The sequence below is a fragment of the Hyperolius riggenbachi genome, chromosome 2 (assembly GCF_040937935.1).
Source record: "Hyperolius riggenbachi isolate aHypRig1 chromosome 2, aHypRig1.pri, whole genome shotgun sequence".
NCBI classification, from domain to species: domain Eukaryota; kingdom Metazoa; phylum Chordata; class Amphibia; order Anura; family Hyperoliidae; genus Hyperolius; species Hyperolius riggenbachi.
In genome coordinates, this window is record NC_090647.1 from 570,234,736 (window position 1) to 570,251,844 (window position 17,109).

Here is a 17,109-nt window from a genome sequence, read left to right on the forward strand (position 1 = left end):
GTGAAGTGAAGCAATGCGTTGTGATACACTGCCCTCAGCCATGTATCACAACACATTGCTTCACTTCACTTTACACTCAGCAGTGTATCTCACCGCATTGCTTCACTTCACTTCACACTCAGCAGTGTATCACACCGCATTGCTTCACTTCATTTCACTTTACACTCAGCAGTGTATCTCAGCATTGCTCCACTTCACTTCACTTTACACTCAGCAGTGTATCGCACAGCATCACTTCACTTCACTTTACACTCAGCAGTGTATCACAACGCATTGCTTCACTTCACTACACACTCAACCATGTATCACAACGGATTGCTCCACTTCACTTCACACTCAGCAGTGTATCACACCGCATTGCTTCACTTAATTTAACTTTACACTCAGCAGTGTATCGCAGCGCATTGCTTCACTTCACTTTACACTCAGCCATGTATCACAACGCATTGCTTCACTTCACTACACACTCAACCATGTATCACAACGGATTGCTCCACTTCACTTCACACTCAGCCATGTATCACAGCGCATTGCTTCACTTCACACTCAGCAGTGTATCACAACGCATTGCTTCACTTCACTTCACACTCAGCAGTGTATCACACCACATTGCTTCACTTCACTTTACACTCAGCAGTGTATCTCACAGCATTGCTCCACTTCACTTCACACTCAGCCATGTATCACAACGCATTGCTTCACTTCACTACACACTCAGCAGTGTATCACAGTGCATTGCTTCACTTCACTTTACACTCAGCAGTGTATCACAACGCATTGCTCCATTTCACTTTACACTCAGCAGTGTATCACAACGCATTGCTCCACTTCACTTTACACTCAGCAGTGTATCACAACGCATTGCTCCACTTCACTTTACACTCAGCCATGTATCACAACGCATTGCTTCACTTCACTACACACTCAGCAGTGTATCACAGTGCATTGCTTCACTTCACTTTACACTCAGCAGTGTATCACAACGCATTGCTCCACTTCACTTTACACTCAGCAGTGTATCTCACAGCATTGCTCCACTTCACTTCACACTCAGCCATGTATCACAACGCATTGCTTCACTTCACTACACACTCAGCAGTGTATCACAGTGCATTGCTTCACTTCACTTTACACTCAGCAGTGTATCACAACGCATTGCTCCACTTCACTTTACACTCAGCAGTGTATCACAACGCATTGCTCCACTTCACTTTACACTCAGCCATGTATCACAACGCATTGCTTCACTTCACTACACACTCAGCAGTGTATCACAGTGCATTGCTTCACTTCACTTTACACTCAGCAGTGTATCACAACGCATTGCTCCACTTCACTTTACACTCAGCAGTGTATCACAACGCATTGCTCCACTTCACTTTACATTATACCAATTTACGACACGACATTTTCTATTTCATCACAATACTTTGTCACTTCACTTTACATGACATTGTATTACATCACAACGCATTACATCACTTCACTTCAATTAACATCACAAGTTTACGTCACTTCTCTTTACACCATATCACATGCCTTCACTTCATATTGCATGAAATTACTTCACTTTACACGACTTCACATTCTTTCACATCAAATAAGGCCCAGAAGCGTACAGTAACCCCTCTACCTCTCACACTGTACATGTCGGTGAACCTTTGTACAGACACATAGTAAATAGACCGTACACTACATGGCTTGTTATTAACAGTGTTTATATCGCTCTGACCTCCCCCCTCCTTGTCTTGCATCTCACTGCCTCCTGTTCTGGCTTCTCCTCTCTCCCACCATCCTCTCCTTCCCCTCCCCCTTGTCCTGTGTATCCTCACTGCCCCCCCCCCCCCTTCCCAATACCATCTCTGCTCTCTTCTCATTACCGCCCTACACTTCTTCCTCCTCCTTTGTCCCCATCCTATTTCTCCTGATCTCCTATCTCCCCCCCCCCCCCCCCATTCCTCCTGTGTTTTCCTCCTCCTATCTCTCTACCCTTTAGCCTATGTCCCATCACCCCCCCCCCCCCTTGTCATTCCCCTTGCCAACCCCCATCCCCCCCACCCCCGGTTTCCTCCTGTCTCTCCCACCCCACTAACTTGTTCTCTTTCATCTTCCCCTCTCCCCCCAGTGTCCCGCCTGCAGATTGGGAAGGCAAAGCGCTCCCTCAGTGTGGTGGAAGGATCCTCTGTCTCCCTGACCTGCTCTGTGCGCTCTCAGACCAGCCCCGACTCCCGCTTCACGGTGCTGTGGTTTGCGCACCGCCCACCAGGGGCTGATGGAAAACTGATTGTGCGCAGCGGAGCCGGGATGGAGTACGGAACGTACGCGGAGGAGGCAGCTCTGAAAGATCGGCTGCGGCTGGAGGTCCTCTCCTCGGGACAGTATACCCTCACCCTGCTGGGCGCCCGCCTAGAGGACAGCGGCAGCTACTACTGCCATGTGGAGGAATGGGTGCTGGACCCCAACCAGGCCTGGTACCAGCTGGACAAGGACGCCTCCGGAATGACCGAGCTCTCCGTCAGGATGCCAGGTGAGAAGTGACCAGCAGCCCTCGCGGTGCACCTGATTACCGGGACAGGAATTGAGGGAACAGCTCTCCAAACTCTGTTCCAACTATCATATAAGACCCATTCCAAGCCTAGAGTACAAATCAACAAATGCTTAAAGAAAACCTGTAACTACAAAAAGTTCCCCTGGTGGGTACTCACCTCGAGTGGAAGAAGTCTCCGGATCCTATCGAGGCTTCCCCCGTCGTCCTGTGTCCTACGGTGGTCTCGCTGTGCCCCTCCGAACAGCAGGGATGTAAATATTTACCTTCCCGCTCCAGCGCAGGCGCTGGGAGATAGCTCTACGCTCGGAGATAGGCGGAAATAGCTGATCACTGTCAGGCCGCTCTACTGCGCAGGCGCAAGTCTCCTCAGCCTGCGCAGTAGAGCGGACGCGACAGAGATCGGCTATTCCCGCCTATCTCCGTGCTGAGAGCCACAACAGCGCCCCCCGCTGGAGCCGGGAAGGTAAATATATCAAGGTAAATTAGGGACAATCGCAATTGCTAGCGTTTAGTGCTAGCGATTGCTAGTGGAAAAGGGCCCAAACTAATTGATGGTATTTGCTGGTATGTGTAGAGACAGTACTGTACAGGAGATTTTGGGTGAGGGGATTTGCAGGTATGTGTAGAGACAGAACTGTACAGGAGATTTTGGGTGAGGGGATTTGCTGGTATGTGTAGAGACAGTACTGTACAGGAGATTTTGGGTGAGGGGATTTGCTGGTATGTGTAGACAGTACTGTACAGGAGATTTTGGGTGAGGGGATTTGCTGGTATGTGTAGAGACAGTACTGTACAGGAGATTTTGGGTGAGGGGATTTGCTGGTATGTGTAGAGACAGTACTGTACAGGAGATTTTGGGTGAGGGGATTTGCCGGTATGTGTAGAGACAGTACTGTACAGGAGATTTTAGGTGAGGGGATTTGCCGGTATGTGTAGAGACAGTACTGTACAGGAGATTTTGGGTGAGGGGATTTGCCGGTATGTGTAGAGACAGTACTGTACAGGAGATTTTGGGTGAGGGGATTTGCCGGTATGTGTAGACAGTACTGTACAGGAGATTTTGGGTGAGGGGATTTGCCGGTATATGTAGAGACAGTACTGTACAGGAGATTTTGGGTGAGGGGATTTGCCGGTATGTGTAGAGACAGTACTGTACAGGAGATTTTGGGTGAGGGGATTTGCCGGTATGTGTAGAGACAGTACTGTACAGGAGATTTTGGGTGAGGGGATTTGCCGGTATGTGTAGAGACAGTACTGTACAGGAGATTTTGGGTGAGGGGATTTGCCGGTATGTGTAGAGACAGTACTGTACAGGAGATTTTGGGTGAGGGGATTTGCATGTATGTGTAGAGACAGAACTGTACAGGAGATTTTGGGTGAGGGGATTTGCCGGTATGTGTAGAGACAGTACTGTACAGGAGATTTTAGGTGAGGGGATTTGCCGGTATGTGTAGAGACAGTACTGTACAGGAGATTTTGGGTGAGGGGATTTGCCGGTATGTGTAGAGACAGTACTGTACAGGAGATTTTGGGTGAGTGGGGTGGGATCTGCTCTGCAGGGATCAGGCGCACACAATGGCCTCTCTGGTTTGTGTACAGAAGATGACAAAAGATTCCTCTTTACATAAGGACAGGTGCAAAAGAAAAAAAAGGAACTAAACTAATAATCCTCTCAGATTAAATCCACCCGCAGACAGGTCTTTCCTGACAGTTTGTTATATTGTTCTTTTACAATCCGCTTGCCCCCCAGGCTGCATGTTCTTCTGTTAGGAGGAGGGAGAGGTGGGGGACTCGCCATTGTGGGGGAGACAATGACCAACTCCAAACTCCACAGTGGCTCCCTATTCCCGTGCACAGGGTCAGGTGTTATATGAGACAATACATCCAGTCATTACCCAATCTGACACCACCTGGAACAAACCTCTACTTAAAGAGACACTGAAGCGAATAAATTTGCCCTTTTTACCTTATTTGCTTCAGTAGTCTCAGCACAAGTAAACCGCCGCATCCCCGCCGCAAAACAAGGGCGGCAGAGCCCCCAAATCCCTGTGCAAACATCCATGAACAACTTGGTTGTAGATTTTGCTGCGCTGGGAGGCAGAGCTTTCTGCTGTAGCTCAGCCTCTCCTGCCGTCAATCGCCGTGGAGCCAGATGTGGTTCTTCTGATGGCTGCATCTGGCTCACAGACAAACCAGTAATCAGTGGGGGTTGATTCACTAAGCTACACTTCTCAAGCAGCGCAGCTTAGTGTGGGGTAGCGCAAGTAACATGCACTACTAACTTACGCTACCTGAAAACGAACGGCTGCTCCAATTGTCCCACTCTGTACACTTTCAGGTCCAGTGACTTTGTAGTACGAAATCCCCACACTTTGTCCCAATAGGCTGCCTGTCAAGTGAAAGGCAGCCTTTTGGGCCAAAGTGCGGGGATCTCGTCCTACAAAGTGAATCAACCCCCAAGTCAGCTAGCTAATTGTACAAGCTGTTAGTCGGTATTTCTCCTGTCTGGCTCTCGGGGAAATTGCTGATGTTGCTGAAACCCAAGAGAAGCTGAAGACGTGTCTGACACTTCCACTGCCCAGCGGATCCACTGTATACATATCACCATGGCAACAGGGACGCGAGCCCTACTGTCCCAGTTTTAACTATATTGTATAGCTCTCACGGAATTATATGTTAAAATATGTGGCGTTTATGGCTCTCTCTGCCAAAAAGGTTCCTGACCCCTGTTCTAGCCAATGACGCCATCTCATCATAACCTCTACTTGTTCTTCTTTCCGCCAGACATTAATCTACAGCTGGACCAGCTGCCTCGGAATTTGTCGTTCTTGGAGGGCGAGAGTGTCACCGTGACTTGCCAGGTCCTGAACCGTTCTCTGCCTGAATCCCGACTGTCTCTGGAGTGGCTGGTGTGGCGGGCAGGAGAGTCAGAAAGGAGAACTCTGGCTAGATTGTCCCCTGATGCCATCACTCTGCCGCCCACCGAGGAGGAGGATAGAGGAAGCTCTGAACTTCTCAGCAATGTCCACCTCTCGCAGCCATCTCCTGGTCTCTACACCCTCACCCTGCACGGTGCGGAGGAGCAAGACAGCGGGGCCTACAGCTGCCAGGTGCAGGAGTGGTTCCAGGATCCGGGGAGACAGTGGTACAAGCGGGCAGAGGACAGGTCAGCCGCCACCTACGTCAGCGTCAGACGTCCCGGTGAGTGCTGAGTATACTGGGCTGTTTCTGGCTGTTGTCTTCCCAGACTAGGGACCTTTTGTCACCCAACCCCAATCTGGTGAACAAAAAGATCATTACCTACATGAATACGTTTTGTGGGCACTAAGGATGATCAATGATGTGCAAATATTTGAGTTTATGCAAATGTGTGTACATTTTTATGCAAATAGATGCAGCTTGACATTGGACCAAACCATTTAAAGGGGCACTACAGCAAAAAACTGTAAAATTTAAAATATGTACAAACATATATACAAATAAGTACATTTTTCCAGAGTCAAATGAGCCATAAATTACCTTTCTCCTATGTTGCTGTCACTTACAGTAGGTAGTAGAAATCTGACAGAAGTGACAGGTTTCGGACTAGTCCATCTCTTCATAGGGGATTCTCAGCAAGGCTTTTATTCTTTATAAAGATATTTCCTAAGGGCCTGTTTCTACTACACGCAGATTTGATGCATATTGGATGCAAAATGCATGCAGAAAACTGACTCTAATGAATTCCTATGGGCCTGTTTCCACTAAACGCGATTATTCTGATGCAGATTTTCTCATAGGCATTCATTGGAGTCAGTTTTTCTGCATCCTTTCTGCATCCTTTCTGCATCCAATCTGCGTGTAGCGGAAGCAGGCCCTAAAAAGGATGTAAACAATGATGCTGGCCAGCTTCACTGCTTCCTACACAGTTTTTTTGGCAGTTGGACAGAGCAACTGCCATTCACTACGTGCTTTTGAAAATAAATACATCCCTGAGAATCCCCTATGAAGAGATGGACTAGTCCAAAACCTGCCACTTCTGTCAGATTTCTACTACCTACTGTAAGTGACAGCAACATAGGAGAAAAGTAATTTATGGCTCATTTTACTCTGGAAAAAATGTACTTCTTATTTGTATGTTTGCACATATTTTAAATTTTACAGTTTTTCGCTGTAGTGCCCCTTTAAATCTTGGTGGGACTTGATGGGTTCATTTTCCAGCTGCATATATTTGCATAAGCTCAGAAATATTTGCATCTCATTGTTCATCCCTGGTGGGTACCAATAAGACATTCATAATTACATAGAAATAATGTTGTTTCTCACAATTAGCTGGTACAGGATACACAAATTATTACCAGGCCATTAACATCCCACTGACAGAAACTCCCTGAACCCATATAACAAATACTTCCGATAATTGTTTTGAGGGGTGTGTATCCACTTTATAAACATGATACTGTTTATGTACAGCCTGGGTCTTCACAAGTTAGAATATTGTCTTGTAAATCCAGTCAGAGTTGCAATCGACATAGCAGTGCCCATTTAGATATTAAAATGACCATTTATCCCTTTCTTAAAGCGGATCTGAGATGAAAAACTAACTATAAGAAGTAACTTGTCTATATATCTTATCTAAAGTTTAGATAGTTTACACAGCAAATCTAGCTGCAAAAGTTTAAAAAGTTTATGCTTATTTATTCCTGTGATACAATGAGAGCAGCCATGTTCTGTTTGTCACTTTGTCACAGGCTGAGGGCTGGAGATGCTATCAGCTTGCCTGTGTGTAAATTCACTCCCCTCTCCTCCTCCCCTCTGCCTCTGAAATCTCTGGCTAGTAACCTCCTCCCCCTCCTCCTGCCCAGACTGAGCTCCCATGAGCCCTTGCTACTGCCAAGGCTCTGAAAACCTGTGGGTGTGGCTTTTTTAGTTTATAGAGAATTAGAGTATTAAAACAAAAACAAAAAAAGTATTTGGCTTGAGGAATGCCCTATAAAGTATATGAAAGGAACACAATTATGCAATGAGTAAAAGTTTATCTCGGATCCACTTTAAAGTACCCCTGACCTTGTTTTTAAATTACATGTTTTTAATGTTTTTTTTTCTTTTTGTGGTGCTGTGACATGAGTCCCCGCACCATCCTCCCTCATTAGCACCCACCCTCTCCCCTTCCCCCGCTCTGCTAAGCCGTAATGCAGAGCTTGATGATGGACGGGGAGGAAGTGTCAGTACTTCCTCCTCTCTGCCTGTCCTCAGAACCTCCTCCTCTAGAATGCCCGTTCCTGCATGCAGAGCGTGCTGGGGAGCTGTGCTGTGTGCGGTCTCGAGGTAATTAGCTTGGAGTGATAATGTACTAATAGTATGCTATGGTTCCGAGCTAAGTTACCTCTAGACCACAGACCGCGCAGCTCCCCAGCACGCTCTGCATACAGGAACGGGTGTTCTGGAGGGGGCGTTCCTGAGGATGGACAGAGAGGAGGAAGTGCCGAACACTTCCTTCCTGCCCATCATAAACGTTCTGCTCATGTCAAATATTTAGAGCCCGTTTCCTCTATTGCAAATTCGCATACGCAATACAAGTGGATGGGGCGGTTTCCACTTGTCAGGATTTCTTTGCGGTTTTGTGTGCAGGAAAAATCTGCACGGCAGAGACATCAGAATTCACTCGCCGCACACCGCTAGGCGAATTTGCGTACAATGTATTTAATAGGAAATTCGCATGCGGTTTCGCATAAAACCAATGTAAGGGCCCATTCACACTTGCAAAATCTGGCATTTTACTCCGACAATTTTTGGCGATTAACGCGAAAAAAAATCGCCGTTCACAGCGTGCAGGCTACAAATTTGCGTTTGGCGATTTGCGTTAATCGCCGGCGATTAACTCAAATCGCCCAAGTGAGAACGAGCCATACGGTATTATTGCACTAGTGCTTTAAAAAGGCACTAACGCTTGAGCGTTTTGCTGAAATCGCCAGCAAAACGCTCACTTGTGATTGGGCCCTAAAAGCACACAGGCACTGACATGGTTAAATTCGCATACATACAAACATATGCAAAACTGTATGCAAATTCGTTGACACTGATTCTGCGGCGATACCGTACAAGTGAAAACGGGCCCTTAGGCTGAGCAGGTTTGGGGGGGGGGGGGGGGGGGGGGGGGTGCTGTGACTTATGTCAGAGCATGACAAATAAAGGAACATTAAAAGTATGTGATTTTAAAAGGGTAATTTGAATTCTTATAGTCAACGGCTAGTTTCATTAGTGTGCCAAGACTAGCTCTGTGGTGCCTCCTTCTACAGAGGTCACCCCAGGCATCTGCCTGGTTTGTCTATGCCTAAAAACAGCCGTTACTCTGGATTGTGAAGCTGCCATATTGGACCATTTACTTGTGAGGTCCAGTAATGAGTGTTTTGGCCCATGTCTTCTCTTTATAAACACATAGATTCTGTTTAGTTTTGGTGAAGTGTCTGATCTCCGCTCTTCTTCTGGCAGACGCCGCGTTGCAGCTGGACGTCTCTCCTCTCAACGTCTCCATACTGGACGGGGAACACTTCCACCTGGACTGCACCATCTTGTCCCGCTCTCGCCCCGAGTCTCAGCTGGCCGTGTCCTGGGCCTTCCAGGGCGGGAGTCGCAGCACCGTACCGGAGGTCATCCTGAGCACAGACCGGACAGGGGTGTGGAGCCCGCTCGCCTCTCGCTGGGAGGGACGTCTGCAGCTGCTGCAGCTCTCGCCAACCTCCTTCAGACTACGGCTTCCCAAGGCCATCCCGGGGGATTCTGGGAATTACACCTGCTCTGTGCAGGAGTGGATGCCGGGGCCCCGGGGAGAATGGTACCTCCTGGCCCAGGACGAGGCTCTGGCGGGATGGGTCACTGTACAGAGAAAAGGTAGGCATGAGGCCAGGGAATCTGTATTATATATGTATTAGTAACATTCATTCTAAACCTTCACAGCAAAAGACCAAAATATACTTCTGGCTACTTTATTTACCAAAATCGTTATACTTCTGCCCACGGGTGCCACATATTTGTCATTATATGAGGGGGGCGCACCTATCCTGAGCCTCCAGTGCCGAAAAGACCCTCCCCTCCCAAATACACAGCCCGTTCAGTGCCTTCATCACTCCTCCTGAAGCCCTCCCATGCATGACATGCCTCGCCTCCTGAAGTCTGTCCTTCCAGTGCCTCTACCCTCCCCGTACTGAGGACCACGCCCCTCCAGTGCCTCCATTCACCTCCCCTTTTGAAGATCTGTGCTTCCAGTGCCTCTATGCCCCCACCTCCCCTCCTGATGACCAGGCCTTCCATGACCTCTACCCTCCCTCGCTGACGACCATGCCGCTCCAGTGGCTCCATCCCCATATACTCCCCCCCCCCCCCCCCCACCACCACCTTTCCTCCTGAAGAGCTGTCCTTCCAGTGCCTCTTTCCTCCCCATACTGAGGACCATGCGCCTCCACCCGTTCCCCCCTCCCCCCCCCCCCCCCCACCACCTCTCCTCCTGAAGGCCTTTTCCCTCTAGTGCCTGAATCATTCTTCTGAAGCCCTGCCTCTCCGGGGCCTAGAAGACCCTCCTTTTCCAGAAGACCCTTCCACTCCAGTACCTGAAAGACCCCCCCATGCTGAAGGCCCTGCACTTCTAGTGCCTGGACCTTCCCTCTTCTGAAGATCCTCTCAAGTGCCTGAAAGGCCCCCCGCCCCTCCTAAAGACCCTGCCTGAAAGATAACCCTGTAGATCCTCCCTCCCTCTCTCCTGCCTGTAAGGTGTGTAGTATTGGAAAGCCCCCCCCAGTAAGCCTCCACCCCCAGTTCCTGAAACTCCTTCCCCTCTCCAGTACCTGGAAACTTCCCCTTCAGTGTCCCTAAGGCCCTCTCCCCTCCACTGTCTGTAAGCCCCCTTCTAGACTTTGAAAGCTCACATCCCTATCCAGTGCCACTGTCTGTGGGGCTCGTCATCTCCTCCAGGCCTTGTTATTATTTTGTTTTGGTTTTTCTTGTGTGTGGAAGGGGGGACTATATGGAGACCTCCATCTTGCATGTCCCCAGCAACCGCAATGCATGCCGGTAGATGAACTTCATGAATGTCATATCTCCCAGCATGCATTGTGCCAGTTAATGACTGCAGGTGCTTCAACCTGCAGCACAATGACCAAGACGATGGAGGCCTCCATATAGACGAGCAAAGGCACTTTGCCCAAAAGCCCACCTGGTTTACTTACCTTTCTTGGGGGTAGATTAATTTGAGAAAATTGAATACAAAGCTCTCTTTCTCTTGGAAACCTTGAGGGATGGTGAGTGCCAAATGGAATGTATGAGAGAGTTCCAGAGAGGAGAAGAAGCTTGTGAAAAGTCCTGAATGTGAGTGTGGGAGGAAAGGATTAGATTAGATGATATAATTTCCAGCATGGAGATTACATTTTGGGTGGTATGTGGGGATGAGTTCAGCAGTATATGGAGGGGCTGCATTATACAGAGCTTTACAGGTTAGCGTAAGAAGCTTGGGATTGCTTGTAGGACAGGAAGCAGAATTAGAGGAGTTTCCTGTTTTGTCACCAGGGACAGGAAGAGAGAGGGCAGTGTAACCTGGACACTGACAGTAATAAAAACCTGTATGCTTCTGACTCCTCCCTCATTTCTGTCCAAGACCAGAGAATAGGGTTTGGTTGGATATCTGCTTTGGAGAACCTTCAACTAATGTTTCTCGTTTCCCTTCTACAGAGTCCAACCTGCAATCGGTCATCTGCTCCAATGACGCTCTCTTCTACCTGGTCTTCTTCTACCCCTTCCCCATCTTCGGGATCCTCATCATCACCATCTTGTTGGTGCGTTTCCGGAGCCGGCCCTCCAGCAAGACTGGCGAGGGCAAGAACGGCGTCCCCCTTCTGTGGATCAAAGAGCCGCACCTGAACTACTCCCCCACCTGCCTGGAGCCCCCTGTCCTCAGCATACACCCGGGCACCATCGACTAAAGGGGGACCCTCCTGTGTAGCTCCGCCTTTATAGGGAGCCAATCACATTTCAGCCAGGAGCAGCCGGATAAACTGCAATGCATCCTGGGATAATATTTGTGCTGAGCACTGAAATGTTCCTTGTTACTGGGGCCAAAATCCCACGTGTGCATTTTCTGGGAAGAGGTGCATTCTGGGACGTTGGACAGCTTTCTGCAGCTGGGAGACTCCGGCATGTTTGTCACATTGCCATTTGTGTACAGGAGGACTGAACTTGTTTTACTTCCATTTGGGGGGCCCCGGGACCCTGCCCTGACCACGGAGGTGGGGCTGGGATCATTAGGTCCTGCCTACTTGTGGGGTCATTGGACCCTGTCCTGACCTCTTTGTCAGGGGTGGAGTCATTAGATCCTATCCTGACCTCTTGGGCAGGCGTGGGGTCATGAGATCCTGTCCTGACCTCTTGGGCAGGGGTGGGGTCATTAATCCCTGTCCTGACCACTTGGGCGGGGGTGGGGCCATTCCTGAAAGCAGAAAGAGATTGTATGAAGTCTGACAGCTCATTTCACCGACATGAAGAACTATAATGTGGCCCCGAGGGGCCCGGCTGGGACGGGTGGGCATTGCTAGCAGGCAAGGACAGCGCTATGTCTGTAAAATGGTTCGTTCCGCATCGCTTTCCCCCCTGCGTGTCTGAACCGTGCCTCTGCCTGTGGATCTTTTTTCTTTTTTTTTATTGTAAATGCTGTTTTTATTATTCTGTGATATATTCCATATGTTTTATTTGTTGCACTGTGGGATTGTGGGCCGCCGCTGGACTCGCCACTGTCCTTTCTGGGTTGCGGGGCCGCCGGGAAGGGTGGGGGGGGGGAAGCTAATTGCGGCCCAGTCTTTAATACACTCCGGGAGTGATAGTGTTAATGGAAACGTTTCAGGGGTTCTGGTGACTCCGCCTTCTTGCCGAGGTTGGCCCAGTCTTCCCATGGCGCGCCGGAGGGCGGCCATCTTGTATCAGGTGGGTACATACCCGTCTCCAGTACTATGCCCAATTTGCAGCATTTTTACAGAAATTTTTCAGAACGGGATTTCTCCCTCTCCGCACAGAAATAGTCTTCCTTTTTATACACGGATAGATTTCATTTAGACTCCGCCCACTGGGGACATGGGGTGGGGGGGAATTGTAAATACATTGGGCTGTGGCTGCATACCCAAAGGCGGGACTTGTTGTATAGCTGAACATTGCTGTCATTGGCCAGCGCCTCTTCCTCCCCTCCCCCACCACACACATAAACTGGCATCTTCTGCAGAGCTGTGTGGTCGGCCTGTATGAGCGGCCGCTTGGGGGGGCCCCCTGTACCTGCCCCCCCCCCATACCTGTTTGTAGTATGTTGCACTGACGCTGTTTTTTTATGGTCTTCATTTGACAACAGTAAAATTTTGTGTCTGTTTCTCAGTTGCATTTGTGCCATTATTTAATTTTTGGGGAACTTGCTATGGTGGGGGAGGGGTTATTCCTGTGAAGGGGAGGGGCATGTGGCAGTATTTTAGGCAGACGAGGTGTGTGACATGCCCAGCATGGTGCCTCAATCTCTGCATACACATCTGACATGTCTGCATTATAACGATCCACAATATCACACTGCTGCAAGAAGTGATAATGATTACAATGATTGTGTGTCTCCTCTGAATGTGTTTACACTGATTAGGGGAGAAGACTGCAGCCAATAGGAATACTGGAGAAAGCGGAGGACGCTCCCAGTCATAAACTTTGCAGAGGTCACAGTGCAACAAATTTAGGCCATAAACATGTATTTGGTGTGTGTTTACAGCAGAGTGATATGGAGGCTGACATATTTATTTCCTTTTAAACAATACCAGTTGCCTGGCTGCTCTACTCATCAACCATCCACTCAATTGACTTCTGATTTTTGGTCTGTTGGTCGATAGTTGGGCGTGTGTATGTGTGGCAGACGTCTAGACGAGGGACTGATAACAGGCGGTTAGCCTGATCCATCCGGCGGATCCTCTCACACGACTGTTGGGCGATATCGTGCAATTGGCCGTGTGTGTACAAGTTGTTTGAATGATGTGCGTGTGCTTTGAATGACGCCATATCGTGCAGGCCGTCATTCCGCCTGTGCGCACAGTATGCAAAGGAGTTGGCCGTTTAGTTGGTTGGTGCGTGGAAAATACAAGTCGTGTAGTAGATAGTTTGACGTGGGGTTGGTTGCGCAGTTTGTTGGACATGTGGACGAGCCTTAATACTTTTAGCCACAGCCCCTGAACAAGCATGCAGATAAGGTATGCAGACTGAAGTGTGACTGCATTAGCTGCATGCTTGTTTATGGTGTGATTCAGACACTACTGCAGCCAAAAAGGTGCAGGGCTGCCAGGAAACTGGTATTATTTAACAGGAAATAAATATGGCAGCCTCCACACCTCTCATTTCAGGTGTTCTTTAATGTTTGCTCAGTATGTATTTCTTCCACGCCATGTACATGGCTGTATCCACCGCTATTCCTACAGGAGATGCAGTTAATTACATGTGCCAGGGTGGGGCCCCTGTGATGTGTATAAACACATCTGCATCACTTGCTACAGTCACTGTGTTTCGTGGACAATGCCTCCTTCATCAGGTGAGTGGGATCTGTGGTGGAAATATAGAGTTTATTATCGGTTTGCTCTATATGCAGCCACCACATACGTGTGAACTGACCCTGCATAGAAGGACTTCTGCCGCACTTAGTGGGGAACACTCAGCCCGCCGCCTTTTATGACTATGTATGTCCCTGCTGTGAATATTTCCCCCGCTATGTCTCCGCAGTGACCTCCAGGGGCCGCAGTATGGCCTGACAGAGGACGCAGACCGCAATATGACCTGACAGAGGACGCAGACCGCAATATGACCTGACAGAGGACGCAGACCGCAATATGACCTGACAGAGGACGCAGACCGCAATATGACCTGACAGAGGACGCAGACCGCAATATGACCTGACAGAGGACGCAGACCGCAATATGACCTGACAGAGGACGCAGACCGCAATATGACCTGACAGAGGACGCAGACCGCAATATGACCTGACAGAGGACGCAGACCGCAGTATGACCTGACAGAGGACGCAGACCGCAGTATGACCTGACAGAGGACGCAGACCGCAATATGACCTGACAGAGGACGCAGACCGCAATATGACCTGACAGAGGACGCAGACCGCAATATGACCTGACAGGGGACACAGACCATAATATGACCTGACTGGGGACCCAGACCATAATATGACCTGACTGGGGACCCAGACCATAATATGACCTGACTGGGGACCCAGACCATAATATGACCTGACTGGGGACCCAGACCATAATATGACCTGACTGGGGACCCAGACCATAATATGACCTGACTGGGGACCCAGACCATAATATGACCTGACTGGGGACCCAGACCATAATATGACCTGACTGGGGACCCAGACCATAATATGACCTGACGGAGGATCTACTCTACGCTTTTACAGGGAAAAAGGGATTTTATTTCTGTCTGAGGCCATATTCTGAGATTTTGCCACCTTTCCTTATCTCTGATCAGGACAAGAAATTACAGCTATCTGTTCACTGAGGAACCAATAATAGTAACCTGATGGGGGCGCTGTTACACTTGTATAATGGTTAATCTGTATATAAAGGTGGAATGGGGGTCTTCCCTGCTGTCTGCACCTCCCCTACCTTTCTGGGGTTTCTGCTGTCTGCACTTCTTCCCTATCCCCCCATCACCGAGGGTCTCTGCGGTCTGCACCTCTTTCCACTACCCCCCCCCCCCTTTTCAGGGGGTCTCTGCCGTTCATAAATAAGTGAGGATATTAGATGGAACAGAATGTGATATCTGCCAGGAGTCCGCCAGCGTCCCAGCAATATGTGTGGAGTACAGAGACCCCCGCTGTGCCAACACTGAAATATTAAACACAGAGACACGAGACAAGGATTCCTCTGCCGCCTGTTCATATGAATAATGTCTGTAAACATGAGTGCATGGCTGGACACGCGTGTGAACATGTCAACATCCTGATATATGTATGTACAGACACATGTAAAAACGGCGGCCGACATAGACCGCAACACATGTACACGGGACACACACACTATACACACACACACTATACACACACACTATACACACACACTATACACACACACACTATACACACACACACTATACACACATATACTCTGACTATATATCTATAATACACTATCAGCCTATAATATAGTGAATACACTATCAGCCTATAATATAGTGCAGCTCCCCCTGGTGGTCAGGCCTGGACTCCACAAGACCTGTGACTGTGTCCTGTGGTATCTGACTATATATCTATAATACATATAATACACTGTCAGCCTGTAATATAGTGCAGCTCCCCCTGGTGGTCAGGTCCTGTGGTATCTGAACATATATATCTATAATACACTATAAGCCTATAATACAGTGCAGCTCCCCCTGGTGGTCAGGCCTGGACTCCACAAGACCTGTGACTGTGTCCTGTGGTATCTGACTATATACATATAATAGATATAATACACTATCAGCCTATAATACAGTGCAGCTCCCCCTGGTGGTCAGCCCTGGACTCCACAAGTCCTGTGAAGCTGCCCTGTAGTATCTGACTATATATCTATAATACATATAATACACTATCAGCCTATAATATAGTGCAGCTCCCCCTGGTGGTCAGGCCTGGACTCCACAAGACCTGTGAAGGTGTCCTGTGGTATCTGACTATACAGTGGAGGAAATAATTATTTGACCCCTCACTGATTTTGTAAGTTTGTCCAATGACAAAGAAATGAAAAGTCTCAGAACAGTATCATTTCAATGGTAGGTTTATTTTAACAGTGGCAGATAGCACATCAAAAGGAAAATCAAAAAAAATAACCTTAAATAAAAGATAGCAACTGATTTGCATTTCAATGAGTGAAATAAGTTTTTGAACCCCTACCAACCATTAAGAGTTCTGGCTCCCACAGAGTGGTTAGACACTTCTACTCAATTAGTCACCCTCATTAAGGACACCTGTCTTAAATAGTCACCTGTATAAAAGACACCTGTCCACAGAATCAATCAATCAAGCAGACTCCCAACCCTCCAACATGGGAAAGACCAAAGAGCTGTCCAAGGATGTCAGAGACAAAATTGTAGACCTGCACAAGGCTGGAATGGGCTACAAAACCATTAGCAAGAAGCTGGGAGAGAAGGTGGCAACTGTTGGTGCGATTGTTCGAAAATGGAAGGAGCACAAAATGACCATCAATCGACCTCGCTCTGGGGCTCCACGCAAGATCTCACCTCGTGAGGTGTCAATGGTTCTGAGAAAGGTGAAAAGCATCCTAGAACTACACAGGAGGAGTTAGTGAATGACCTCAAATTATCAGGGACCACAGTCACCAAGAAAACCATTGGAAACACATTACACCGCAATGGATTAAAATCCTGCAGGGCCCGCAAGGTCCCCCTGTTCAAGAAGGCATATGTGCAGGCCCGTCTGAAGTTTGCCAATGAACACCTGAATGATTCTGTGAGTGACTGGGAGAAGGTGCTGTGGTCTGATGAGACCAAAATAGAGCTCTTTGGCATTA

General features: G+C 48.5%; 1 protein-coding gene across 2 annotated transcripts in view; it reads left to right on the top strand.

Annotated features, from left to right (window-relative positions):
- LOC137547431 (immunoglobulin superfamily member 3-like) overlaps positions 1 to 12,927 on the top strand; it is an 86,773-nt gene extending 73,846 nt beyond the window's left edge. For both annotated transcript variants that reach the window (XM_068271014.1, XM_068271015.1), the window contains exons 8-11: positions 2,126 to 2,527; positions 5,333 to 5,749; positions 9,020 to 9,418; positions 11,249 to 12,927. In XM_068271014.1, the coding sequence (XP_068127115.1) occupies positions 2,126 to 2,527; positions 5,333 to 5,749; positions 9,020 to 9,418; positions 11,249 to 11,499 (1,469 nt within the window). In that variant the 3' untranslated portion in view covers positions 11,500 to 12,927. The remainder of the gene's footprint in view (positions 1 to 2,125; positions 2,528 to 5,332; positions 5,750 to 9,019; positions 9,419 to 11,248) is intronic.
- The last annotated feature ends 4,182 nt before the right edge of the window (positions 12,928 to 17,109 follow it).